Below are 25,092 nucleotides of genomic sequence, written 5' to 3'. Positions count from 1 at the left end.
ATTTCTGAGATGCGTCGCTGGTGCTTTTTAGTGCAAGAAGAAAGAAATTCGCGCATGGATAACGCTTGTAAACAAAACAACTTGATCCGTGAACTCCCAGCATCCATCAAGGCGTGTGATTTCAAATTTTTCGCAAACTAGGCCTAAAACTTTTTCCGTGAATATTTAAAAAAACTTTTTGTGGTCGACGTACCGTACGTCCGATTAGCACCCGACAGACAATTTTAGTCAACGTATAATAGGTGTTTAAGGATTAATGAAAAGGAAAGTGGAAACCTTAAAATTACAAATGCAACTCTCAGGAATAAAAAAAAACTACTAATATTTCTTGTGTATTATTTACAAGATCATAAATACATCACTTATATACAATAATTCAATAGCTGAATAAGTTTAGGTAGGCAATTTCTTTTCATATGGAATCCACTGGTTCAAGTGCATATCATAACTGTGCAACAGGTAACCATGTAAATCTTTTACTATAAAACTGGAAAAAAAAAATACATATAAGCTAAATTTCTCGAACTAGAAGGCCCTCAATTCTAAGTCTTTGAGAAAAAATGTTATTGATTTGTTGAGAAAAATAAGAAATCTTGTATATGAAATGTAATACTAAGAACTGTACATATTTCAACTCCTTGCAAAACTAAGAGAAACACTATTATCAAAAGTAACCTAGTGAGTAACAGACAGCCACCAGGGCTGCAAAATGAAGGGAGAATACTAGAGCTGAAATAGGGAACCCTATCAAACACTGTAACAACTGAACTTCCCTACCTTCTAGTGAGATCACAAGCTCCTTCAAAAAAAAAGCTTATAAATTTACCTTTTATAAAAAAATATATGGTTACATCAATAACCTCATTCCTGCCAAGAAAACTGTAATTACTACCACTTCCCACATTTAGATAACTCAACAAAGAAATTATTTCTAAGTTTTAAACTTTTATTGCCCTAAATTTACTACCAGTAGTACTACTTTCTCAATATTTTTATGACAGTGGTTAAAAAAATTACGCAATCCACATTACTCGGAATGGGCTTCAATTTTTTTACAAATTTCATCTGTAAATTCAGAGCATTTTGCTTTGCCTCCTAGATCTCCTGTGCGATAAATACCTTCCTTTATTGTGTCAAAACAAGCTTTTTCAATAACCTCTGCATGCTTGTAGAGATTCATATAACGAAGCATCATAACGGCAGACAGGAGAAGTGCTGTTGGATTAGCCTTGTCTTGGCCAGCAATATCAGGGGCAGTGCCATGGACTGACTCAAAGACCGCTCCCCCTTCACCAATGTTTCCTGATGGAGTTAAACCTAGGCCGCCAACTAAACCTGCACACAAATCTGACAGAATATCACCATACAGATTTGGCATAACTAAAACATCATACTGGGAAGGATCTTGTACCATATTTAGACAGACAGTATCCAGATACTTCTCTTCAAACCTGATGTCAGGATTCTTCTCCGCAGCTTCACGGCAGCAACGTAAAAACAAGCCGTCTGACATTCTCATAATATTTGCTTTGTGTACAGCCGTGACTTTAGACCTGAGGTAAAGAAAGGAATTACTTTAAAGCAGTGTACTATGGTATTATAGGTATTCCTAAAAAATAATAAAATAAATTTTTAAGTACTTACCCTCTTATTAATTGCTTTATCTGCGACTACAGTACATACTTGGTGCGGGTTTGACAAGTGCTAAAATTGAAATGTTGACAAATGCTCCCAATTGTTACCCCGAATCTTTGAAGGATAGGGTTTTAAGACAGCAACTGATTTGGTTTTCATTCTTCTCTGAATCTCTTAGGCTCTTGGGGGAAGGGGGAGGTATGTCAATGATAGAGGGTTAGTACCTAAATTATTTTATCATAGTCACAACTTTTTATTTGATACTTGCCCTATTATTATTTGTGAACTCCAATATTTGTGTGCTGGAGGTGGTAAGAGATTTTCCTATAACCAAATTATCAGATATGCTAGAAATATACCCATCACTGCTTACCTGATGAATACGATCCCTTGACAAGTACTTGTCAGATGAGGATCTTCATCAGATTAGGTTCACTACTATAAGAGGTGGAACGTGGACACTAAATATGAAAAATTTGTAATCAATTTGTATTTTTCATAGCTAACAAACCTGAGGTGTTAACAATAGGATAATCTTCTGGGGCCAGCTGGAAACCGGTTAAAAACAGATTGTAAAGCAACAAATCTGTGGCATCTGGCAACTCGTGCGTATATGAGGTGGATGCTGGTCACCAACCGGGCTTGGAACCTTGTGAACGCACCAGTCTTTCTTCCAACCCAGGATATGAGAGGGGCAGATAGAGGTGGGCAGTTAGCGTTAAGACCTCAGGTTTGTTTGCTATAAAAAATATAAATTGATTAAAACTTTGTCATTTGTTCATATGCACAACAAACCTTTGGCCTTAACAATAGGATACACTTATAATTAGAAGGAGGTACAAGTACCCCTGAACTGGCCGGGGGTTAAGCCCACCTGACCACCCTTCCTAAAAGATCGAGTTCTAAACAAGGGGGTCTGAGCCTTTGAGAGAATAGATATGCGAGTATCTAAAAACTCAACCTGCTGGGATTAAACACAATGAGACATATCCAGATTCACTGTATTTGTGCAAGGTAAAGACAGCTGGTGCAAGAAGATTATCCTTTTGTCAAGACCAAAGGTTTCTTCCACGTATGAACATGAACAACTCTACTTGCATTTCACTTGCTCTTTTGTCCAAGACCACCAGAAAAATTTTTCCAAAGAAAGAACCTTGAGAGAAACCTCTCATGGGTTTGAATGGGAGGACTCTAAGGTGTTTTGAGACAATGTCCAGGTTTCATAAAAGTGGCGCTTCAGCAGTGCCTTCAACTTTTCAGCTGAAATGAGTGAATAGCTTCACACCATTCAATCTCTTTTGAAATAATCAATCAAGAATGATAAGAGCATAGATATATATATAACCTTTGATAGAGGACAAAAGACAAAACTGAGGCATCTTTAAAGAAGTGCAGAAACTTTATTAGTATATTGTTAATGTTGTGCAAAGCTCCTGCTGTTCTGATCAAGCAATTAGTTGACTTCCCTCTTGTCATTAGGATATAGAGTTCCTAGACAACTTAGAAAAGTCTCCAGACCTGAGGAGCTTGTCAACAGTTCCCATGTAGTTAGACAAAGCATGTTGATTGATCCATGAAGCTTACCTGTCACCACCTAGCACATCAGTGGTGTGATCGGTATGGTCTTGGCCTGTCACCTCGGTGGCTGTGAGTTCAAGTCTTAGGCATTCCACTGAGGGGTCAGAGATGTGTATTTCTGGTGATAGAAGTCACTCTCAACGTGGTTTAAAGTCACGTAAAGCTGTTGGTTCCCATTGCTGAATAACCACTGGTTCCATGCAACATAAAAACACCATACAAAGAAACCAACCTGTCACTACCTGACAACAGAGGATTCAAGATCAATCGTGGGAGAGTACTTGCCCTGGAGAACTTAACATGTCAGCCAGACATTCAGTCAACCAGGCACAACTGGGGCATCAAGACAATATTCCTCTCACTATCCAGAGGCTAAATCCCTGGTGATGGCTACCAAGGTTTCCAACTTTATGCCTTTGATTTCTTAGATAAGCTTGAGGCATCGCATCTGATAAGATGGCTTAGTTCTTGGCTCCACAGCACCAACTCATGGTCTGGCTGACTTTCTGTGACAGTGCTTCTCAACTACAAATGAAGCGGTATCATCCACAGTCGAGCACTCAGAATCAGCTTTCCCAGAGATGTGGCCCAAGATACAGCCAGCATTGGCAGGCATGCTCCCTGAGGCAGCAAATTCTCTCGTGATTAACAGATTATCTACGCGAGTTACATCTGAAAAACCTTAAAAAATAAACGAATCAATCACCATGACCAGGTAGGTCACTCTTTATGTATGTTTCAGAGATGACTTTGCAACATTTATTAATATGACCATGTGTAATGTATTGAGAAACACTACTCTCTCATTCTACTATGTTGAACCTTCTGGGAGTTGTTGGGCGATCTCCCACCATCCACGAACCGTGACGTCAGCAGAAGCATGGGTCTGCATACTTGTAACTGATATACCAGAATAAAGTACGTGAATTACCAACCTGTCTTCTTGGGACCTAAGTACTAAAAGTCGAGGATGCAACAGTGGCGATGAGGCCCAGTGTACAAAGAGGTATGTCATATTGAAAGAGAGTTAGTGTACCAACGACAGCCGGCCGTATCTAGCCTAGCATACTAGTTTAGGCCTGGTCAACGTCCAGACTCCAGTAATCGAGTAGCCTGAGTTCAACTGTATTTGTTGGGGACTACCGAAGTTCCATACGCTGTCAGGAAGGATGGCAGCAGCAAGGAGACCGACAATTCCCGAGTTTAACCCAGATAAGTCGGAATTATCTTGTTGGCTGGATCTATTTTCCATGAATTGTGAAGTAAATGAAGTAACAGGCGACAGCAAAAAGGGCTTGTTGCTTTCTTCAGTTGGAGTAGAGACATTTTCCACGATCTGTAAGTTAACAGCACCGAAATTGCCGTCTGCAGTTCCATTTGATGACCTAGTGAATCAACTAGTCTCATTTCATCCAAACCTAGTTATCATAGAGCATTATGTGATTTACTACAGAGAAAGAAGAAAAGTAGTGAGTCACTGAGGGAATATAGTGCAGAACTAAAATTGTTAGCTCAGCAGTGTGAATTTAATAGTGATTTTGACCGAAGGTTGAAGGAACAACTATTAGCTGGTATTGATAATGAAGTTTATCTTAAGGTTTTATTAGCTGATCCTTTGAGTTTAAATCAATCTCCTCTCGTGAATTACTTGCCAAGGTTACCAATTTAGAAACTGCCTATGTTACTGAATGTAGTCCTACTTCAAGTTCTTTTACAGATAATAAGCCTACAGGTACTGTTAACAAGGTTAGGCATAAGGTAACTAGGCCTAGGTCTAATTCTAGTGCAGACTCTAAAGGGAGAGGTAATAAGTGATTATTGTAAAGCTAGAAGTAAATGCATTCATTTTAGGCGTGATAACCATTTAGTTAATAGTTGTAAATTTAAGAATGCTAAATGTTATTCCTGTGGCAAAGAAGGCCAAGTGAATACAGTGTTCTAATAAAAAGGCTAGAAATAAATCTAGAAATGTTAATACAGTGCATGATGTAGACGAGTCTACTAGTAAGCATATTACTATTAATGAAAATTTCCATGATTCTTATGATTTATTGAAACTTTTTGATGTGAATTCTATTGATTTTGTCGATGATTATGAGAAACTATAAAGAGAAATTTTAATGTTAAATGGGTTTCCCCCAGAATTAGAATTAGACACTGGCAGTGGTGCATCCACTATTTCACGCATGATGCTAATAAATTGAATTTAACACCATTACCAACAAGGAAATGCTTAGCAAATTATGATAAAGCTGAAATGCAAGTGTACAGTGAAATAAATTGTGATGTTTCTTTTAAAAGCCAAATGGTCAAGGGACAAAAGTTTTTTGTTGTAGATAATGATTTAAATTTGGCTGGCAGGTCTTTGATGAAGAAATTGAAATATCAGTGGGTACAAATTGATAATGTGTGTGATGATAAATTTAAAGGTCCTCTTATTACCCCCAAGTAGTGCATCTAGGCCCAAGCTTGATTGTGTAAAATTGTTCAATGAGTATCAGGTGGTGGAAGGATCACCCATTACAATTTATGAATGTCAATTAATGTTAAAAGAAAATGCAGTGTCCAAGTATTTTAAAGCTAGATCTGTTCCTTATCATTATAAATGTAAAATTGAGAATAGTTTGAAAGAACTAGAAAGTAAAAATATAGTGAGCAAGGTTGAGCATGCTGGAGATTGGGCCAGTCCTATTGTTCCTGTAATGAAGCCTAATGGTGAAATAAGGATTTGTGTAGATTTTAAGTATCTCAATACCCAAACCAGTGTTAATACCTTTCCATTACCCAGATTGGATGATATTTTGGCAAATGTAAGTTCTTGTCAGTATTTTTCAAAATTGGATTTGAAAAATGCATATTTACAGGTATCTGTGAGTGAAAATTCTCAACAATATTTAATTATAAGTTTCATAGATTGCCTTTTGGGTTGTTGTCAGCACCAGGTATATTTCAGAGGTTTATCTATGAATTATTAGCAAATACTGAGGGTGTTCATGTATTTTTAGATGACATATTGATTGTCAGAGCTACCAAGGAGGAACATGACAAGAGTTTATTTAAGGTTTTACCAATTTTGCAACAGAGAAATGTTAAACTGAATAAGGATAAATGTATTATTGGTTCTAGGGAAGTACCTTATTTAGGATACATTTTAAGTTGTGATGGAATTAAACCTGACCCAAAGAAAATAGAGGCAATTTTGGAAGCTCCAACCCCTCAGTCTGTTCAGTCTTTAATATCATTTTGGGGGTTATGCACTTATTACAATAGGTTTGTACCTCAGTTCAGCTCTATTTTATGTACTTTATATAATTTAACCCAAAAGAATGTGGAGTTTCATTGGTCAGTAGTTCATGAGGAAGCTTTTCAGAGTAACAAGGAAACTTTGGGAAGAGCTGATATTTTGGATAATTTTAACCCCATGCTACCATGATTTTAGAGGTTGATGCTAGCCCTGTAGGAGTGGGAGCTATTCTTAAGCAAGAAATAAAGATAGAATTTCTACCATTTCTTGCAAAAGTAGAAAATTATCTAATGTTGAATGTAATTATTCTCAAATTGATAGAGAGAGTCTATCCATTATTTTTGGAGTCAAGAAGTTTTCTGATTTCCTTTTAGGTAGGAAGTTTGTTATCAGGACGGACCATCATAAACCCTTGACTCTTCTATTTAATCCTAGTAAGAGTATCCCACAATTATCTAATGCTCGTATTCAAAGGTGGGCATTATTTCTATCAGGTCTTGATTTTAAAATTGAGCATATTAAGGCATATTAAGGGAGTACATAATACAGTGGCAGATGCTCTTAGTAGGCTACCATTGTGTAGAGATGATGCTGATTTTCATGTACCAGGAGAATATGTAAATTTGATTAATATTTTGGATAAGAATTCTTTTGATGTTACAATGGTAAAAGAATGTATATAAGAGACAATGTTTTATGCAGAGTAAGAGATTATGTAAGGAAGGGGTTCCCCAAGGAAAATGTGATGGAAAATAGTATGTTACCTTTCTATAAATTGAGAAATGATCTTTCTTTGCATGCAAATGTATTACTGTATAGAAATCATATTTTGGTTCCTGAGATGTTGAGAAAGCGTGTTATGGAAATACAAACCCAATTTTCATAGCACTAGTCCACACAACTGGCTGGTTTCATCAAGACAAGAATGACAACCAAAACTGTCATTGATTAGCCCCATCCCCCAAAGAGTGGAGGTAACTACCAGGAATGTTAATTAACAACTATTTCAATTTCAACAATTGTTGAACCCCTGCTAATTAGTCACAAATAATGGAGGGTAAATTTTACCTAAAAAATATATGTAGTGGAAATGAAAGAAAAATAGTTTACAACTGAACATATACAAAAGAACTAATGTATATATGTACACCTGAACTGGAATGTTTAAAAACAATAAAAATGCCTTTTCCCAATACTTAACTGAGAATTATATGCCAAAAACTTGGATACAATGCTCAGGATAAGTTCCAGTCTAATGTCCTATGATCAGGTCACAAAGCCAGGGCCTAACAACTATACTATGCAAAACCATCTACTTATCCACAATTTTAAAAGTTTACAAATGAGACATGATAATTATCTCCTGATGGAAACATTAAAAAGTATACTTTAAAATGTTTCTGGCACAAATATCTTTCTTTATACAATAACTTGAAAAAAATATTCAAAACCTACCTTCCATTGTTGCGAGCATACTGGAAGGCATATTCTGCCACACGACGAGACGCTGGTTCTGTGATCAGCTTAATACTTTGAACAACACCGTCCACAATTTCGTGTTCTATCCCAGAGTATTCTCCTTCGGTGTTTTCACGAATAGTTACAACATCTACATCATTATACAACGTCTCATACCCTTCAATACTCCTGCATGGACGAACATTGGCATAAAGGCTGAATTCTTTACGAATAGCTAAATTGAGAGAGCGATGGCCTTTGCCAACGGGAGTCATGAGTGGCCCTTTCAGTCCAATTCCATTGCGATTAACAGATTCAATTGCAGCAGGAGGAATTCCAAATTTACCATCTGGTCCCTTGACTGGGGTTACATCGACTTCTTCCCACTGAATTGGAACCTAGAAGGAAAAGAATTAATGAAGAGTCTCAAGAAAAAGAAATAACACTTTGTTAAGATCTAGTATATTTGCAATCAATGAAGCATGATAATTACTGTTATGCAATTGTGAACTCACAAAGAAGTGACAAGATGAAAAAAATAGGAGACAACTAAAGAACAAAAGTCTATAAAGTTACATCAGACAAAACATAACATTTTGTTTTAGTAGATTTTGGAGTAGAAACTGTCCCAACAAAATACTACTCTAGTGTTATTACTTACTGGAAAGTATAACATTCATAAAGACAAACCATATTTTACTTTGCCACATGAAAGATTTCATTACATAACTTCTCTGTCACTGTGATCAGTCTGTTACAAAATCTTTAACAGTGCATACAGTAACATATTACCAAAACCATACTAATGCACTCAACCCTACTATAACAACTATTAAGTATATATACAAACCCTCAACAAAGTTTTATCAAAATCTTTATACAATCTTACATACACTAAGATCTCATTTAGGAGTCGATAGAGACAATAATTGCTGCTAAAAAGATATGCTGAATCATTAATCAACAATAGTTACATGACTTGCATGCATGTAGTATCACTTGGAAAATGCTCAGAACTGAGCAGCCATTATGAGGATATATGTGTGGCAATACTACTCCAATCTTTTTCTATATAACACTTTTGGTGACTAGTTGAGCCATTTAAGAAATTTATGCATGGGAATAAACAATTCTGAACCACATATGTGATTGTATTCAAATTACTCAAAGTGATGTGCAAGATATCGGGAGTTTTGTTCAATGATCTGTGAAACAACAGGTATTCATTCAGTTGCTGTATATGGAAAAACTTTGTGTATAGGCTACTGGGACAAACTGGTTACTATTCCTTGGAACTTGAACCTTTTTATATACCTTCTAAACAAAGCCCATAAAAATGCCAAAATGCAGAAATGGAATTTTTATAATAAAATTAGTATTAATAATACTTTGTATAATTTATCTACCCCTAAAACCCCTAAAAATTGTGCCAAAATTTAACCACACTGGCAACCCTGTTACCTCCTATTTTGTTTGCCAGTTGGCAACACTATTGTTTGACAGGTGCAAAACCTTCCCTTGAAAATCAGTTGTGTTAGGCAGATTGTGAGGTAGGATGGGTGGGACTAGATACATTATACAGGTAAGTATAAATAATATTAATTTTATTATAAAACTTCCATACGTATTAATAAACATTGCCTTAATATAAGTCATCTAGCCTGATTAACCAAATTGAAAAGGAGGCAATCTGAATAAAATTTCCCTTTCAGACAGAATAGAAGGAATCAACATAATCCAATTAATCGAATAGAAAAATGGACATAAAACAACAAAGAAATATAAATCTTATGCCGAGTTAATAACTTCCCCCAAAGTCTAAGATACTAATAACTCTTTAAGTCTTCTACTGTAATGCCAGTGAACTGTGGTAAGTAAAGGACAAGGAGTAAGTGCATAGTCAGTCAGTCAGTACAAAAGTCAGGTGACCAACCAGGTGACAAGTCATATGACATTGGAGAAAGAAAGAAAAACTGCATCCCGATGACTTCATAAAACACTAAAACCACCAGGCGACAACCGCTCTCTCACGAATGTCTGGCACAGAGAGAGAGAGAGAGAGAGAGAGAGAGAGAGAGAGAGAGAGAGAGAGAGAGAGAGAGAGAGGAGCACGGGGAAATTGACGACTCTGTCCCAAAAGATGAGCGCTTGAGTCGTCCGAGAGCTTCAACACTAAGCGACCATTGGGAATGTAACAACACAACCCAACATCAGTGACTGAAAAGGCATAAGCAAGTCCTTACTCGCACTGTCTGGTGCAGAGAGAGAAGAGAGTGGGTCTATTGGTGACTCTTTCTCGAAGGATGAGCGCCTGCACTGTCTGAGCGATTCAATGCTAAGCGAACATTGGGAGTGTATCAATGCAACCCAACATTGCCGCCAGCAGCGATATTGTCTCATGAGCAACTCCTAACTCAGCTTTTCTGGCACCAAGAGAAAGGAGCGCGGAGCAAAAGGCGACTCGGTCCCGGAGGATGAGTGTCTGACAGTCCAAACTGGTCTCATGTTAAGCTATCATCGGAGGATGTAACAAAACAACCGATGTTGTCACCAAAAACCTCAGTGCTACTGAATTTTGCCTGATCTCGTGTGAGTGTCTGATTCCAAGAAAACAGGTGGGACAAAAAGTAGATGGAGAACGAGTCGCCAGATGACAGCAGATGACCCATTGACTAATTCCATGTCCAGGCAGACATTGGGAGAAGCGTGAGTCGTCAGGACAGGCGAACCAGTGGCTAGTTCCAAGTCAGAATTGACTTTGGGAATAGCATAGTCGCCAGCACCGACGACCCAGCGACTAGTCTAATGTCAGGAATGACAATGGAAACAGCGTGAGTCGTCAAAGCGGCCAGTCCCTATGCCATCAACAAAACTTATAACTGCCCAACTGCCTAATTCCCATTATAACTAAACCAAACACAGCCCACAAAAGTTATAATGCAAAAAACAAAATACAAATGCAAAAAAAAAATAAGATATGGGTAGCGACTAAACGTAACACAGGAAGACTACCTAATTCTTATGTCTGACGACCTGTCCTGTCGTCACCAATGGGCCCAAAGAACGAAGGTTGCTTAGAACTAGAGATACATCCCTCAAATAAAAAGATGCAAAAACAGAATTAGAACGTCAAGTCGCCGCCTCAAGCACCTTGGTAACAGAGACGTTTTTCATAAAAGCCACTATGTAGCAACCACTCTAATACTGTACACTCTCAGTCCCTGGCCTTCACGGGCAACCGAACCGCCAGTTTTAAACATAAGATATCTGAGGAAAAAGGATACACCATTCTTTGACATAGGTCTCTTGACATTTCGGGGTGAAACAAACAGATGACAGGGATGACCCTGGACGTTCTTTGTGCGATGTAAGAACTAATTCCTCAATCAAATTACCGACAAAGTCAACTAGCGACTTCAGAATGAAAGATCTGGGAATGGGATTATCAGACGATTCGGTCTTTGCAACAAATTCGGGAAGGTATGATAAAATCACTCTTGGCTGTTGCCCAAGAGACAAGGAAAAGTGTCTTTGAAGAGAGGTCTTCAAAATTGGCTGTATTCAAAGGCTCAAACGGAGGAAACCTCAAGACCTGAAGGACTTTATTCACGTCCCATGTCGGAGGAGACAACCGCGGACTGGGTTGAGACCAAGAAAAAGATAGAATTAAATCTCTAATGACATAAGAAGAAGAGATTTCAGGGAGCCTCACCTTAACCCTGGATAGGTTTCGCTATTGTGGTGCCCCTTTAAAGGTTTGTGGGGTCAAGCTCGACCTGAGCGCCCAGAAAAATTTGTGAAAATTCAAAAACTGTAGCTATGCTGTACATTTTAATTTATAAAATCAATTTCATCATTGCCGAACACTACTAGAAGATAAATCATACCCATCTGCAAATCAAATATTAATTACAAATATATTTAAAAAATAAGTATGTACAAAAAAATAATTTACGAAAATTAAAAAAAAATACAAAATATGCTATATACACAAAAAAATTGAGGGAATCCTTCCTAAGACTATTATTTACAATATGTGATGGCCAGAAAAGGTGTCAGACCCACAGAGGTCAAAATATAAAAAGAGAAAAAAAGGGCGAGTTGTTTTGGCAAAAAAAAAAAAAAAAAAAAAAAAAAAAAAAAAAAAAAAAAAAAAAAAAAAATCCACAAATTTTTTTGGTACCTAAATGAAATAGGAAGTGGCTAATTTTTTTAAAAGAATAAACTCATATTATCCTAGAACTGAACTATGTAAAATGATCTGCACTAAGATGTAATTTACTGTTATATCATAAATGTTTCTCTCTCTCTCTCTGTCTCTCAATCAATAATTTACAAAAATATTTACAAAAAAATACAAAATACACTATGTATATACACACAAAAATTGAGGGAATCCTTCCTGAAACTATTTACAATATGTGACTGCCAGAAAAGGTGTCAGACCCATAGAGGTCAAAGTCAGAAAAGAGAAAAAAATATCTGACATATCAGAAATGCTATTCTCTCTCTCTCTCTCTCTCTACACTGTGTCATGATTTATTGACATAAGCTCATGTAATCTGTCACCACAAAAGGCAGAGACCCACTACTTCCCACCCCTTCTCTCCCCCTCGTGTCATAATCATTTCAAGGTCATCACTCTCACCTACAACCCTTCGTTACACAAACTTGGCTTCTTGCCATATAGTTGGCAGCAACCTCTAAATTATCATCAACAAGACTTTATAATTCCATTAGAAGTAAGTTGATGACATCCATGCCCAGAGAATACTGCCTGCTGGCCATTGTTGATGGAAAAAAAAAAAAAAAAAAAAAAAAAAAAAAAAAAAAAAAAAAAAAAAAAAAAAAAAAAAAAAAAAAAAAAAATTGGCATTCAAAGGAAATTGGACCAAATAGGAATATAAGGCACCTCAGCCACAACCAATGGCAAGCATAAGCTACCTACAGTTTCCAACAATATAAAACTATCCCAGAGTCAACAGTGTTAAACAGACCTTCTGTCTGGCCAGTTCCTCTGTCTTTTAGAAAAGTCATTTCCTCCTCCCTGCACTATGACTGCACTTTTTCTATTATTTACCTTGATTTTTTTTACTGCCTCAGCTATCTTCTTTGCCCCTGCACCTGGGTAAGAATTAACTTTTCTCTTACTTCTTAAGCCCCGCTCATTTACTAATGAGTCTCCGATTGAGATCGTTCCCTATTTTGCTTCTGAGAGAACAGCAAATCTATTCATTGTGTTGATTCCTTTTGGGGGACAATTGTGTTTTCTGGCTGCTTTCACTTTTCTACCAACAGCTCTCTTGAATTTATCATTTTTATTATTGTAAGCTCCTTTCTTTGTAAGTAGTTTAGTGCTTGTTTCTGTTCCATTTCTGATTCTGGTCTTAAGAAATTGTTTTCAAATCTCCACTACATATACTCTCTCTGTTTTCTACTGTGTCGCTGTTCACTTCCTGTTTTTCTTTCTTAAGGTTTGTAACTCCTCTTCGTAGGTCTCCAATTTACTTTTCCATCCTGTCTTCTCTTCTCTTACCTTTGAGTTTGTCCTTTGTCAACTCCTTTTGTTCCTTTGCTATTTCTACTTCTCTCCTCAATTTAGCTATCTCTTGTTCTTGTTGACAGGAGAGACAGACACAGACTACCTAGCTTTGATGCGCATGCCGCTTTGTAGTCTACGCACCACTTGTTAACACTGCATTTCGCACGTGTGCTTTAATTTTGACTTTTCTTGAATCATCTTTCTTTGTGTCTTGGTTTCAATATTTCTACCTGTGCTTTTAATTCAGTATTCTTTCTATTGTAACCAGTTGAAAAGGAAAAAGGGGAGGTGGTTGAGTACTCCCAGTCACCGCATCCGCTTATCCATGGAGTTTTCCATAGTTCGTCGCCAAGATACCTTTTAACGCTGCCATACTAACATACGGTCTCCCTGTTGTTAGACTATCCCAAATGTGTCGCAGCTCCCAACTGAGCAACACAATTAACCTAAGCAAATAATTTTTTGCCAGGGGTGAACAGCAGCATCCCTTAAATTACTCAACTTTCAACAGCCATGAACAGCCAGAATCTCATGACCTGAATGCTTCTCCTCCAACCATGAAAATCCCCAAGGAATGGCCACACCAACAGGCCCCATGGGTAGGAAGTTCCACAATCAATGTCACAGAAGCTTATCTTGGGTTTTTAGTTGGCTAGGACTCCAACAAGGCACAAAAGCTCTGCAACCTCAGAGCAGTTTAGCCTTCACTCACAGGGTAGTGGTTGCAGGGGTGGTCACTCACAAGGTAGTGGTTGCAGGGGTGGTCATTCATTACATGAAGGAGTGAGCTTAATGGGGCACAATAGCAACACTCCATTTCTGCATCCCTAGTTACCCCAGGATCCCTCCAATCCTGGTCTTTGGAAACCTGCTAGCATCTGCCCTGTGTTATTTAAAGAGGCTCCAAAGCCTCTGTTCTGACACATGAGGTAGCTGTCAGCTCCTTACACTAATCTTATGTCTTAAGTTTTATATATACAATTTCTTTTATCTGTTTTTTAAGCTTTTTTTTTATTCATTTTATTTTTTTTAAAGATGCACAAGGAAGAAATCCTTGCAGTCACAAGATGAAATAAATTAAAGAGAGAGTGGGATGGCAAGGTGGTAGAAAGGCAGTTTGAACAGAAGTAAAGTAGAAGGTTTATAAGAACCCTTCCTGCTTGGAGAATCTCCTGACAGTTTCCAGGCATGAAGATGAAGCATGTGGAGACTGATGGAAACGATGAAAATGAGCTTGTTTGAGAAGATCTAGTCTCTCTGGCAGATGAATGGGGGGCTCCACTAGTGCTTCTAGTTGGTCAGGAAACCACTCCTTCTGCAACCAGAAGGGAGCGATCAGGGTGAGATCCAGACGCTTAGTCACACTCACTCTGTTGAGGACTGCCCTCGTTAGAGCAAACAGAGGAAAAGCATATGTTGAAGGCCTCTCAGTCCTGCAATAGAGCATCAGTCGCAGCACTCTGAGGAGACTGGTAAGGGGCGAAGAAGATCTGCCACCAAAAATTCAATGGGGTGACAAACAGATTGACTGTGACAGGCCACTTCTTTCTGAGGCTGTCAAAGACTTCCTGGCAAAGTGTCCATTCCGACCCTTGAACTTCGTTTGGTCTCGACAAGGTGTCTGCTAAAGATATTGTGATGACCACCCAGGATAAACTGAGGAACCAACGTAATTCTCCTTTCTTCCGCTCAACACAGGATTGATTGTAGTACTTCCTTAGGTATGAGACTGCTGCAGTGCTGTCAACAAAGATCACGACAACCGACTTCGACAGCTGATCCTGAAATGAAAGAAGGCCTAGGTACACTGCTCTTGATTCCCTCCAATTTATTGACATGATCCTCTCCTCCTCTGACCAAAGGCCCGAAGCGACTTCAGAGCCCAGATGCAGGCCCCAACCTTGATCCGAGGCATCTGATGAAAACATTAGGTTTGGCAGAACTGAAAGAAGAGATGTCCCTGACTCGAGGTGGTGAACTTGCATCCACCAACGGAGATCCTATTGACACTGTGGAGAGGAGGCGACTATCGTGTCCTCGGACACGAAATCCCATGACTGGCGAAGGGTCAACTCAAAGGACTTCATTCTGAGACGTCCTCCGGGAACCAGTTGGATAAGGGATGACAAGTGGCCCAGAGGAGTCCTCCAAAGAGACTGACTGTATTACAGAGGACAGAAATTTTTCGACCAGACTTATAAGCTTGTCTATCCATTTCTGAGAGGGAGAAGCCCTCAAAATCTGGAAATTCAAAACAATCCCCAGATAAGTCATGATCTGGCAAGGGATTTGATTGGACTCGTCAAAGTTGACTTGAATGCCCAACTTGACACAAAGAGACAGAACTATCTCCCTTGACCAGAGACATTTCTCTAGAGAGTCGGCCTGGACTAGCCAATCGTCCAGATACCGAAGCATCCTTACTCCTAACCAATGCAGAATGGCCAACACAGGACTCATCACCCATGGAAGACCTGCGGAGCATTGGTGAGGCCAAAACAAAGAGACTTAAACTGGAAAACTCAGTCCATGAAAAACCGAAGGTAATGTCTGTTCTTTGGATGGATGGGGATTTGCAGGTAAGCATCCTGCAGATCAATGGAAATCGTCCAGACCCCATTTCTGACAGATGAAAAAAACGTCTGAACTGTCTCCATCTGGAACTTGGACTTTAGAATGAACTTGTTCAGGACTGAAAGATCTATGATGGGGCACCATGTGCCAGAGGCCTTTAGAACCACAAACACCGGCAGGTAAAACCTGGGAGGAGGAGCAGCTCACTCTATGGCATCCTTCTCCAAGAGGGCCAAAAGCTTCTCCAAGGCTTGACCCCTGATGGAATGAGGGGCATAACTGCTGAACTCGAGAGGGCGATTGGAAAGTGGGGGTCTCGAAACAAAAGGGATCACGTAACCTACCTTCAGGACCTCCACTACCCAACCATCCAATGCTCTCTCCTGGACTCCTACTTTCAAAAATTTTTATGCCCAGACAAGGAAGAAGAAGAAGAAGAAGAAGAAGAAGAAGAAGAAGAAGAAGAAGGACCTCCCAGAGGTTGAGCTCTTCCTCTGCCCTTAAATCTGCGCCAAGAAGCTCTCCCACATTTCTAAGGGTGAGCGCCAGACGAGGAAGCCGAGGCACCAGAAATCTAAGAGGATGTACTCAGTAAATTTTGGTGCAGATTTGGGGATTTAGGGCTAAATAAATTATATTATGGTAATGTTTATTAATACATGTATAACTTGGTAAAATTTACGATTGTCTTGTAAAAGAGGCCCTGCAAGGGGTTGTAAACCATATTCAACTTCTCGTGGAAGGTAGGGAAAATTTTTTATAGTTTTCCATTCTTACACCATGTGCAATTGCATATCTTCTTCTTTTTTCTTATAAACTGGCCAACCTCAGAGTTTCCCCAGCCTGTGGGTCTACATATTAATTTTTACCCCGCCTCCTAAGGTTAAAGGGGCTTTACATTTTCATAAGATTATTTTACACTGATCATCACAATCAGTACCTGTATATACCAAAAACTATACTACTTACATTTGCTGCACCAAATATTTTTTGCACTGCTGCAGAGATCTCTGGTCCAATACCATCACCGGGGATGAGTGTTACTGTGCGTAAGTCACTACTAAATGCCCTCACCCCACTTACACGGACTTTGGTAAGCTGTAAAAAAGATAACATCACTACATAAGACTATGACAATCTTTATATATATATACAAATATAGACAAAATCAATCAACACTGCACATTACTTACAATGTAAAGGTAAAGTTTTTGGTTATCAACTTCAAAATAAAGTCAAAACACCACAGCAGCCTACTAGAATTGATAACTTTGGAACTGTTCACATCACCTCATAATATATCGTTAAGTCTTCTATGCTTATCAAAACTTATCACAGCTTAAGTTATATATATATATCTATATATATATATATATTTATATATATATATATATATATATATATATATATTATATATTATATATGTATATGAATAATTATCACATCACCATGATCCATATAGATCATTCGAGCTACAAATGTCCTTTAATATCTAATTCACCCTACCTCAGAATTGATATATTTTCATATATAGTACTGGCGTTCCTGATTTCGTTCCCGTCCAATGGACAGTGGTTCGATCCCATGAGGGGATGAAATTATTATCAACTAAAAAAATCCCTTCGGTACATATATGAAAATATATCAATTCCAAGGTAGAGCAAATTAGATATTAAAGGACATTTGTAGCTAGAATGCTATATATATATATATATATATATATATATATATATATATATATATATATATATATATATATACATATATATATATGAGGTAGGTAAGTCTCCATTACTACTGGAGTGGATTAAATACTGATTTTTAAACAAAGGTATGCATTATATTCAGTATATTAATGTTATTGAAATCATCGCAGAGAATGAAGTTAGAGGACTATGAAAAAATAAATTATATATATATATAATATATATATATATATATATTATATATAACGTATATATATATATGCTATATTACACATGTGTAAATAGTCAAGTGGGGTATAAAAATGCCTAGTTTTTGAAAAAAAAAAAAAAAAAAAAAATCCCATTTTTCCCTTTACTTACTACATATTGACCTGGAGTTGATATGAATAGACAGGCCTGCTTGTGATCTCTCCCTCAGCGGTAAAATTTGCAACCGATCTGGATTTGGTCAGTGAAGATTGACAGTTCAACTCAAAAAGGTGAAAGTCATTGCAAAAAAGTTTTCAAGTGACTAATACAACACTTATGCAGTAGTAAATCTGTAAGAAATCCACGGTGGGACAGTTAAAATATTTTTTTTTTTCACCCAAGAATAGGTCAGTTTAAGCCCATTGTGGTTTTTGGCCTCCCAATCTTTTTTTGCGTTCAGGTGCCATTTTTAGTTTTCACATCTTCAATACATCTGTGAGCATAGCTTCACTTATTTTCAGGTAGCTGTGAGGATTTTCAATGGCATTTTTTTTTACCCCTGTTTTTAACCCAAGACATGTTTTTATTTCACTGTTTTCTCTATTAATTTATATTTATGGCTTATAAATGACATTATATTTAAAATATATTGTTATATTATGATTAGCTATATTATATACTATTAATATTAATTTTCTTTTATGCTTTGCAAAAATATATGTTTCTCCAATAAATTATGAAAGAAAATCTGATGACCACAGAAAGCTGGTTCATTTGTTTACAATGTGCCAGTAGCCCTCTATATGCTTTGGTTACAAGAGATTGACGTTGTTCCACAGGAACAGGAGTTTTTTTTTTTTCCAATATGCAAACATGGTCCGGAATTATGCACCCACACCGAAGTTACATATACACACCAGCATCCATTTCAAAAGCAGTTGAAGAGGTATTGGCAGCTGCGTCTGTTAAAAAGACAGCCAAGAAATACTTTATGCCTACATCAATGCTACGACGAGTTCTGGCTTCCAAGGGAGAAGTTGTGTTAAAGAAACAGGTAGTTATTATATATTTATATATATATATGAATAATTATCACATCGAACCGTGATCCATTTATATATCAATTCAAGCTACAAATGTCCTTTAATATCTAAATTCACTTTACCTCCCAAATGATATATTTTCATATATGTACCGAAGGGGAATTTTTTAATTGATAATAATTTCGTCCCCCCATGGGATCGAACCACCGTCCAAGTGGACGGGGACGAAATCAGGACAGTCAGTGACGCTATCCAATCTGACTGACTGTCCTGATTTCGTCCCCGTCCACTTGGATGGTGGTTCGATCCCATGGGGGGACGAAATTATTATCAATTAAAAAATTCCCCTTCGGTACATATATGAAAATGTTATTGTTAGTATACAATAAGGTTTTGTACATACTTACCTGGCAGATATATACTTAGCTTTACGTCTCTGACGTCACGACAGAATTCAAAAACTCGCGGCACACGCGACAGGTAGGTCAGGTGATCTACCTTACCCGCTGCTGGGTGGCGGCTGTAAGAACCAATCTCCCTTTCCAGCCAGAATTTTTCTCTTCCACCTGTCTCCTGAGGGGAGGCTGGGCAGGCCATCAATCGTATATATCTGCCAGGTAAGTATGTACAAAACCTTATTGTATACTAACAATAACATTTTTGTACATGAACTTTCCTGTCAGATATATACTTAGCTGATTGACACCCTTGGTGGAGGGAAAGAGACAGCAATATAAATATGGAAAAAGGGGAAAACAACACTTGTTGTAGGATGTAAAATACAACCTTGGTTCTTACCTGTTTGGGCAGAAGACTTCGTAGTTACTGTCTATGAGTCTGCGTTGCCTGAAGAGCTTCAGCGAGGGCGTGACCTACAGCTGACAGACTCTTTGGGTCTATCAAAGGGATTTGGATATCCGCTTACTTGATAGAATCCGAGCAGGATCTTGTCAAAGGGGATTCGCCCACTTATATGACAGAACCTAACCACTATCATTGCAAGGAGCTCAAACATAAACGATCACCTAACCAATCTAATCATTGTTAGACATACGACATAAAGACATGCCTACCCGCATGCTCTTTCAAACAACCAAAAACTTACAACCTAAACAAGGGGAAAATATATACTACAAAGGATATGTCTCAGCTCCCTGCCCCAGCACCGAATCCGCCGATACGTACGGGCCTAACGCGAAGCACTTTTCATACGTAATTTTGACGTCTCTCAGATAGTGGTTTGCGAAGACTGAGTTGCAACGCCAGAATGTTGCCTTCATAATATTACTCAGGGATATGTTTTTGTTGAAAGTTAATGACGTGGCAATAGCTCTTACCTCATGAGCTTTGACCAATTAAGAAGTTTGAATTGACTTTCATCACATATCGCATGTGCTTCTTTCACCAGGCTTCTGATAAAGAAAGAAAGCGCATTCTTCGAAAGAGTCCTCCTTGGATCTCTTACAGAGCACCAAAGGTTGACATCATTGTCCTTAAGTTTTTTCTTTCTCTGCAGATAAAACTTTAAACTTCGTACTGGGCAAAGTGACCTCTCTGCTTCCTCGCCTACTAAGGCAGACAAACCTTGGACTTCAAAACTCCTAGGCCAAGGATTTGAGGGGTTCTCGTTCTTAGCCAAGAACGAAGGTAGGAATGCACAGATAGCTGCATCTCCTCTGAATCCCACATTTCCTTCTAATGCATGGAGTTCACTAATCCTCTTTGCGGAAGCCAATGCCATGAGAAAAAGTGTCTTCCTCGTGAGGTCTCTAAAAGAGGCAGACTGAGGCGGTTCGAACTTAGGGGACCTCAGGAAATGTAGCACTACATCCAGATTCCAACTCGGAATCTCTTTTTGGATGTTTCAAAAAGGCGAAACCTTTTTGGATGTTTCAAAAGATCTTATTAGATCATGAAGGACTTTGTCTTCTGAAATGTTTAAGTTTCTGTGCCTAAACACTGCAGACAGCATGCTACGATAACCTTTAATGGTTGATACCGCCAGTCCACTTTTCTCCCTAAGGAAAAGTAAGAAGTCTGCTATTTGGGTTACAGAGGTACTGGAAGAGGAAAAGTGATGGTTCCTACACCACCGTCGAAAGACGTCCCACTTCGATTGGTAGACTCTAAGGGTAGAAGGCCTTCTTGCTGCTGCGATAGCCGTTGCAACTCTTGCAGAAAACCCTCTCGTTCTGACCAAACTTTTGACAGTCTGAAGCCAGTCAGATCTAGAGCGGGGAGGTTTTTGTGATACCTGTCGAAGTGGGGTTGTCTGAGCAGATCGATCCTCTGTGGTAATGTTCTCGGAAAATCTACTAACCATTCCAGTACCTCTGTGAACCATACTTGTGGGGGCCAGAACGGGGCTACCAGCGTCATCCTTGCTGCCTCCGATTCTGCAAATTTCTTGAGAGTCTCTCCCAGTATCTTGAATGGAGGAAAAGCATACATGTCTAGGCCCTTCCAATCTAGGAGAAAAGCGTCTATCGACACTGCCCTCGGGTCCGATATCGGAGAGCAGTAGTTGGCTATCCTCGCATTCTTGGCTGTGGCGAAGAGGTCTATATGAGGCCTGCCCCAAAGATTCCACAGGTCCTGGCAAACATCCTCGTGAAGAGTCCACTCTGCAGGCAGGACTTGATCTTTCCTGCTTAGGAGGTCTGCTCTGACGTTCTTTTCTCCCTGTACGAACCTGGTAAGGAGACAAATCTTCCTTTCCTCTGCCCACAGCAGAAGTTCTTTTGCTGTCTCGTACAGGGAGAAGGAGTGAGTCCTCCCTTGCTTCCTGATGTATGCCAGGGCCGTGGTGTTGTCCGAGTTGATCTGTACTGCCGAAGCTAGGACGTAGGGCTCGAATGCTTTCAAAGCTAGCCAAACAGCCATCAGCTCTTTCTTGTTGATGTGCCAGGTCACCTGTTCTTTCTTCCAGGTGCCTGACACTTCTCTTGAGCCTAGCGTTGCTCCCCAACCTGTTTCCGACGTGTCGGAATACAACACTTGGTTGGGGTTCGGAATGTGAAGGGACATCCCTTCTGCAAACCTGAGAGGGTTCGCCCACCAAGAGAGGTCCTTCTTGATTTCTCTTGAGATCTCGAAGGAGAACTCTAGGTTTTGCGAACGACACCTCCAGTTTCGATGTAGAAAGAAGAGGTCTGAGGTGCAACCTTCCTAGAGAAAGGAATTGCTCCAACGAGGAGAGTCCCCCCAACAAACTCATCCACTCCCTCGCTGTGCATACGTCTTTCTCTAGGAAGGCTTTGACTTTCTCTGACCCTCAGGCTATCCTTTCTGGAGAAGGAAAAGCCCGAAAATCCAGAGAAACCATCCGAATCCCCAGATAGATACGATCTTGACTGGAGATCAACTGAGACTTTTGAAAGTTCACCAAAAGTCCCAGAGAACTCGCCATGAAAAGGGTCTTTTGTAGGTCCTCCAAACATCTTTTCTGTGACTTGGCTCTGATTAGCCAGTCGTCCAAGTAAAGGGACACCCTGACTCCCTCCAAATGTAGCCATCTTGCTACATTTTTCATTAGTCCTGTGAAGACCTGAGGAGCTGTTGAAAGGCCGAAACACAAGGCCCTGAACTGGAATATCCTTCCTCCCATCATGAACCTGAGGTATTTCCTTGAAGAAGGATGGATAGGCACATGGAAGTAAGCGTCCTGAAGATCTAGGGACACCATTCAATCCCCTGGACGAAGAGCCGCCAACACTGAGGATGTCGTCTCCATGGCGAACTTCCTCTTTCTAACAAAGAAATTCAGGGCGCTTACATCCAGAACCGGTCTCCATCCTCCTGAGGCTTTTGGAACTAGAAATAGGCGGTTGTAAAAGCCCGCTGAGCATGGGTCGCTCACTAGCTCTATAGCCTCTTTCTCTAACATTTGTTCCACTGCCTGTGTTAGAGCGAGGCTCATGATGGGATCCCTGTACCTGGCCACCAACCCCCTCGGAGTCGTCGTCAAAGGTGGTCTTTCCGTAAAGGGAATCAGGTATCCTTTCCGGATAATCGAGAGGGACCAGTTGTCCGCTCCTCTCTTTGCAGGCTTCCGAGAATCTTAGAAGCCTGGCACCTACTGATGTCTGGAGGACTACTTCCTACTTCTTAGCTCTGGAAGAGCGTGAGAAGGATCTACCTCTCTTGAAGGGTCTATTACCTCTAGAGGTAGAGGCTCTAGAAGGAGGGCCCCCCTCGAAAGGGCTCCTGTCTAGCTGGAGTCTCCTTATTAGTCTTCGTCTGGAAGGAGGAGGCCTAGGTTTCCGTGCCGACTGAGCGAGCATGTCTTGAGTAGCCTTCGCAGAGATAGATCCTGAGATATCCTGGATTATCTTCTTCGGAAAGAGAAGAGGCGAGAGCTGCGAATATAGAAGCGAGGCTCTTTGAGCATGCGAGACGGACTTTGTAAGAAAAGAGCAGAAGACTGATCTCTTCTTAAGAACCCCTGCTCCAAAACAGGGAGGCTACTTCGCTCGATCCATCTCTAACTGCCTTATCTATGCACGTCAGAACACTGTTGAGATCCTCTGGCGAAATGGAATCCGGGTTCTGAGTCTTTTTAGCCAAGACCCCCAAAGACCAGTCAAGGAAGTTGAAGAAACTTCCAAGACTGACATTCCCTTCAACAGGTGGTCGAGCTCGTTCATAGCCCAGGTAGTCTTAGCAAGACAAGAGAGCCGAGCGTCGTGCTGCATCCACCAGTGAAGAGAAGTCCGCGTCTGCCAGATGACGGAAGACCCAGGCCTAGGGGTTCTCCAGACTCATACCAAAAACCTAGTCTGCCCGTAAGCTTGGACGGAGAAAGAAAACCAGGCTTCCCTTTCCCTCCTTAGAGAAAGCAGCCAATCACCAAAACCTCTCAAAGCCTTTTTCATTGAGATGGTGGCTTCATCCTAACACAAGAGGAAACCTTCGTCTTCTTAGAAGTCGAGAATAACGAGAGAGGAGACGGAGGAGCGACAGGAGTAAGGGAGTCTCCAAACTCTTGAAGAAGGAGATCTGTAAGGATCTTATAGGACGATACCGAAGAAATCCTTAACTAAATCCTCTTCTGAAGGTTTCCACTTCATCCACCGAAGAACCCTCGGCTTCTTTACGAGAGCAGTTGGACTTCTCTAAAGAAGTGCGTCTATCTAGGGAGTGTCTGGCAGCCGTCTGGCGCCTATCAGGGGAAGCCAAAGCTTCGGGAGAGCTCCTCTCGAATGCGTCCTTCCTACTCTGATGAGTGCGTCCTCTTTCATCCTTAAGTCTACTCCTAGATTCCCGGGAGTCCAAACGGGGAGCGCCTGCTAGGAGAGGAGAGATACTATGCTCAGGTCGCCTAACAGGATCCATGCGCCTGTCCAAAGGAGAGCGGCTGCCTGGCGAACTGCGCCTACAATGAGGAGAACACCTACTAGGCTCTTGGCGCCTACCTACAGGAGCGAATCCCTGGAGAAGATCGCCTACTCGGAGACCGGCGTTCTACCATGCTCCACAACCTTAGATCGAGACGCGTGGTCTGCAAAAGGTAGTCTCTCAGCCGAGACATATCTTTCAGGCTCTTTACGCCTGTCTTGAACATAGCGGCTAATAGGAGAGTCGCGCCTATCAGGAGAAAAGCGCCTATCTTCCGCACCGCGCTTGGAAGCGGGAGAGCGTCTACTTGGGGAGTAGCGCCTACCAGGCTCTAGGCGCCTAACATAAGGAGAGATCCTGTCTCTTGAAGAATCCATGAAAGAGGAGGCTCTCTTATCCGGAGATTGAAGGATCTTCGGAAAGGAGCGAGAAGACGAAGCTGTACGCTTATCTTTAGACGAGCGCCTACTAGGCGCTAGATCCCTTTCTACTGGAGAAATGAAGTCGCCAGGAGAAAGCTTCTTGGGCGATTGTCGCCTGGAAGACGACAAGCGTCTGTTAGGTTCGATGCAGGGCGCAGGAGCTGAAACTGGAGAAGGATCTAATGCTACAACAGGATTGTCTACTTCTACCTCGCTAATACGAGACTTACTAGAACTTCTAGACGAAGCTTTTCTCACCCTGTCTTTCTCCAACATCCTCAAGTAGGAAGAAAGAGCCTTCCATTCACCCTCATCCAACTTCTCACACTCATTACACGGGTTAACAAAAGAACATTCTTTTCCT

The 25,092-nt window shown here is 40.1% G+C and overlaps 1 protein-coding gene across 2 annotated transcripts in view; it reads right to left on the bottom strand.

Moving 5' to 3' along the window:
* Window positions 1–319: 319 nt before the first annotated feature.
* Window positions 320–25,092, bottom strand: part of LOC135215537 (probable isocitrate dehydrogenase [NAD] subunit alpha, mitochondrial) — a 44,842-nt gene continuing 20,069 nt past the window's right edge. For both annotated transcript variants that reach the window (XM_064250376.1, XM_064250371.1), the window contains 3 exons: window positions 17,001–17,129; window positions 7,913–8,313; window positions 320–1,553 (listed from right to left, as the gene is read on the bottom strand). In XM_064250376.1, the coding sequence (XP_064106446.1) occupies window positions 1,028–1,553; window positions 7,913–8,313; window positions 17,001–17,129 (1,056 nt within the window). In that variant the 3' untranslated portion in view covers window positions 320–1,027. The remainder of the gene's footprint in view (window positions 1,554–7,912; window positions 8,314–17,000; window positions 17,130–25,092) is intronic.

The sequence above is a fragment of the Macrobrachium nipponense genome, chromosome 19, assembly GCF_015104395.2.
Source record: "Macrobrachium nipponense isolate FS-2020 chromosome 19, ASM1510439v2, whole genome shotgun sequence".
Taxonomy (NCBI): Eukaryota; Metazoa; Arthropoda; class Malacostraca; order Decapoda; family Palaemonidae; genus Macrobrachium; species Macrobrachium nipponense.
The sequence above is the reverse complement of the archived record's forward strand: the minus strand, read 5'-3'. Positions and strand labels throughout refer to the sequence as shown.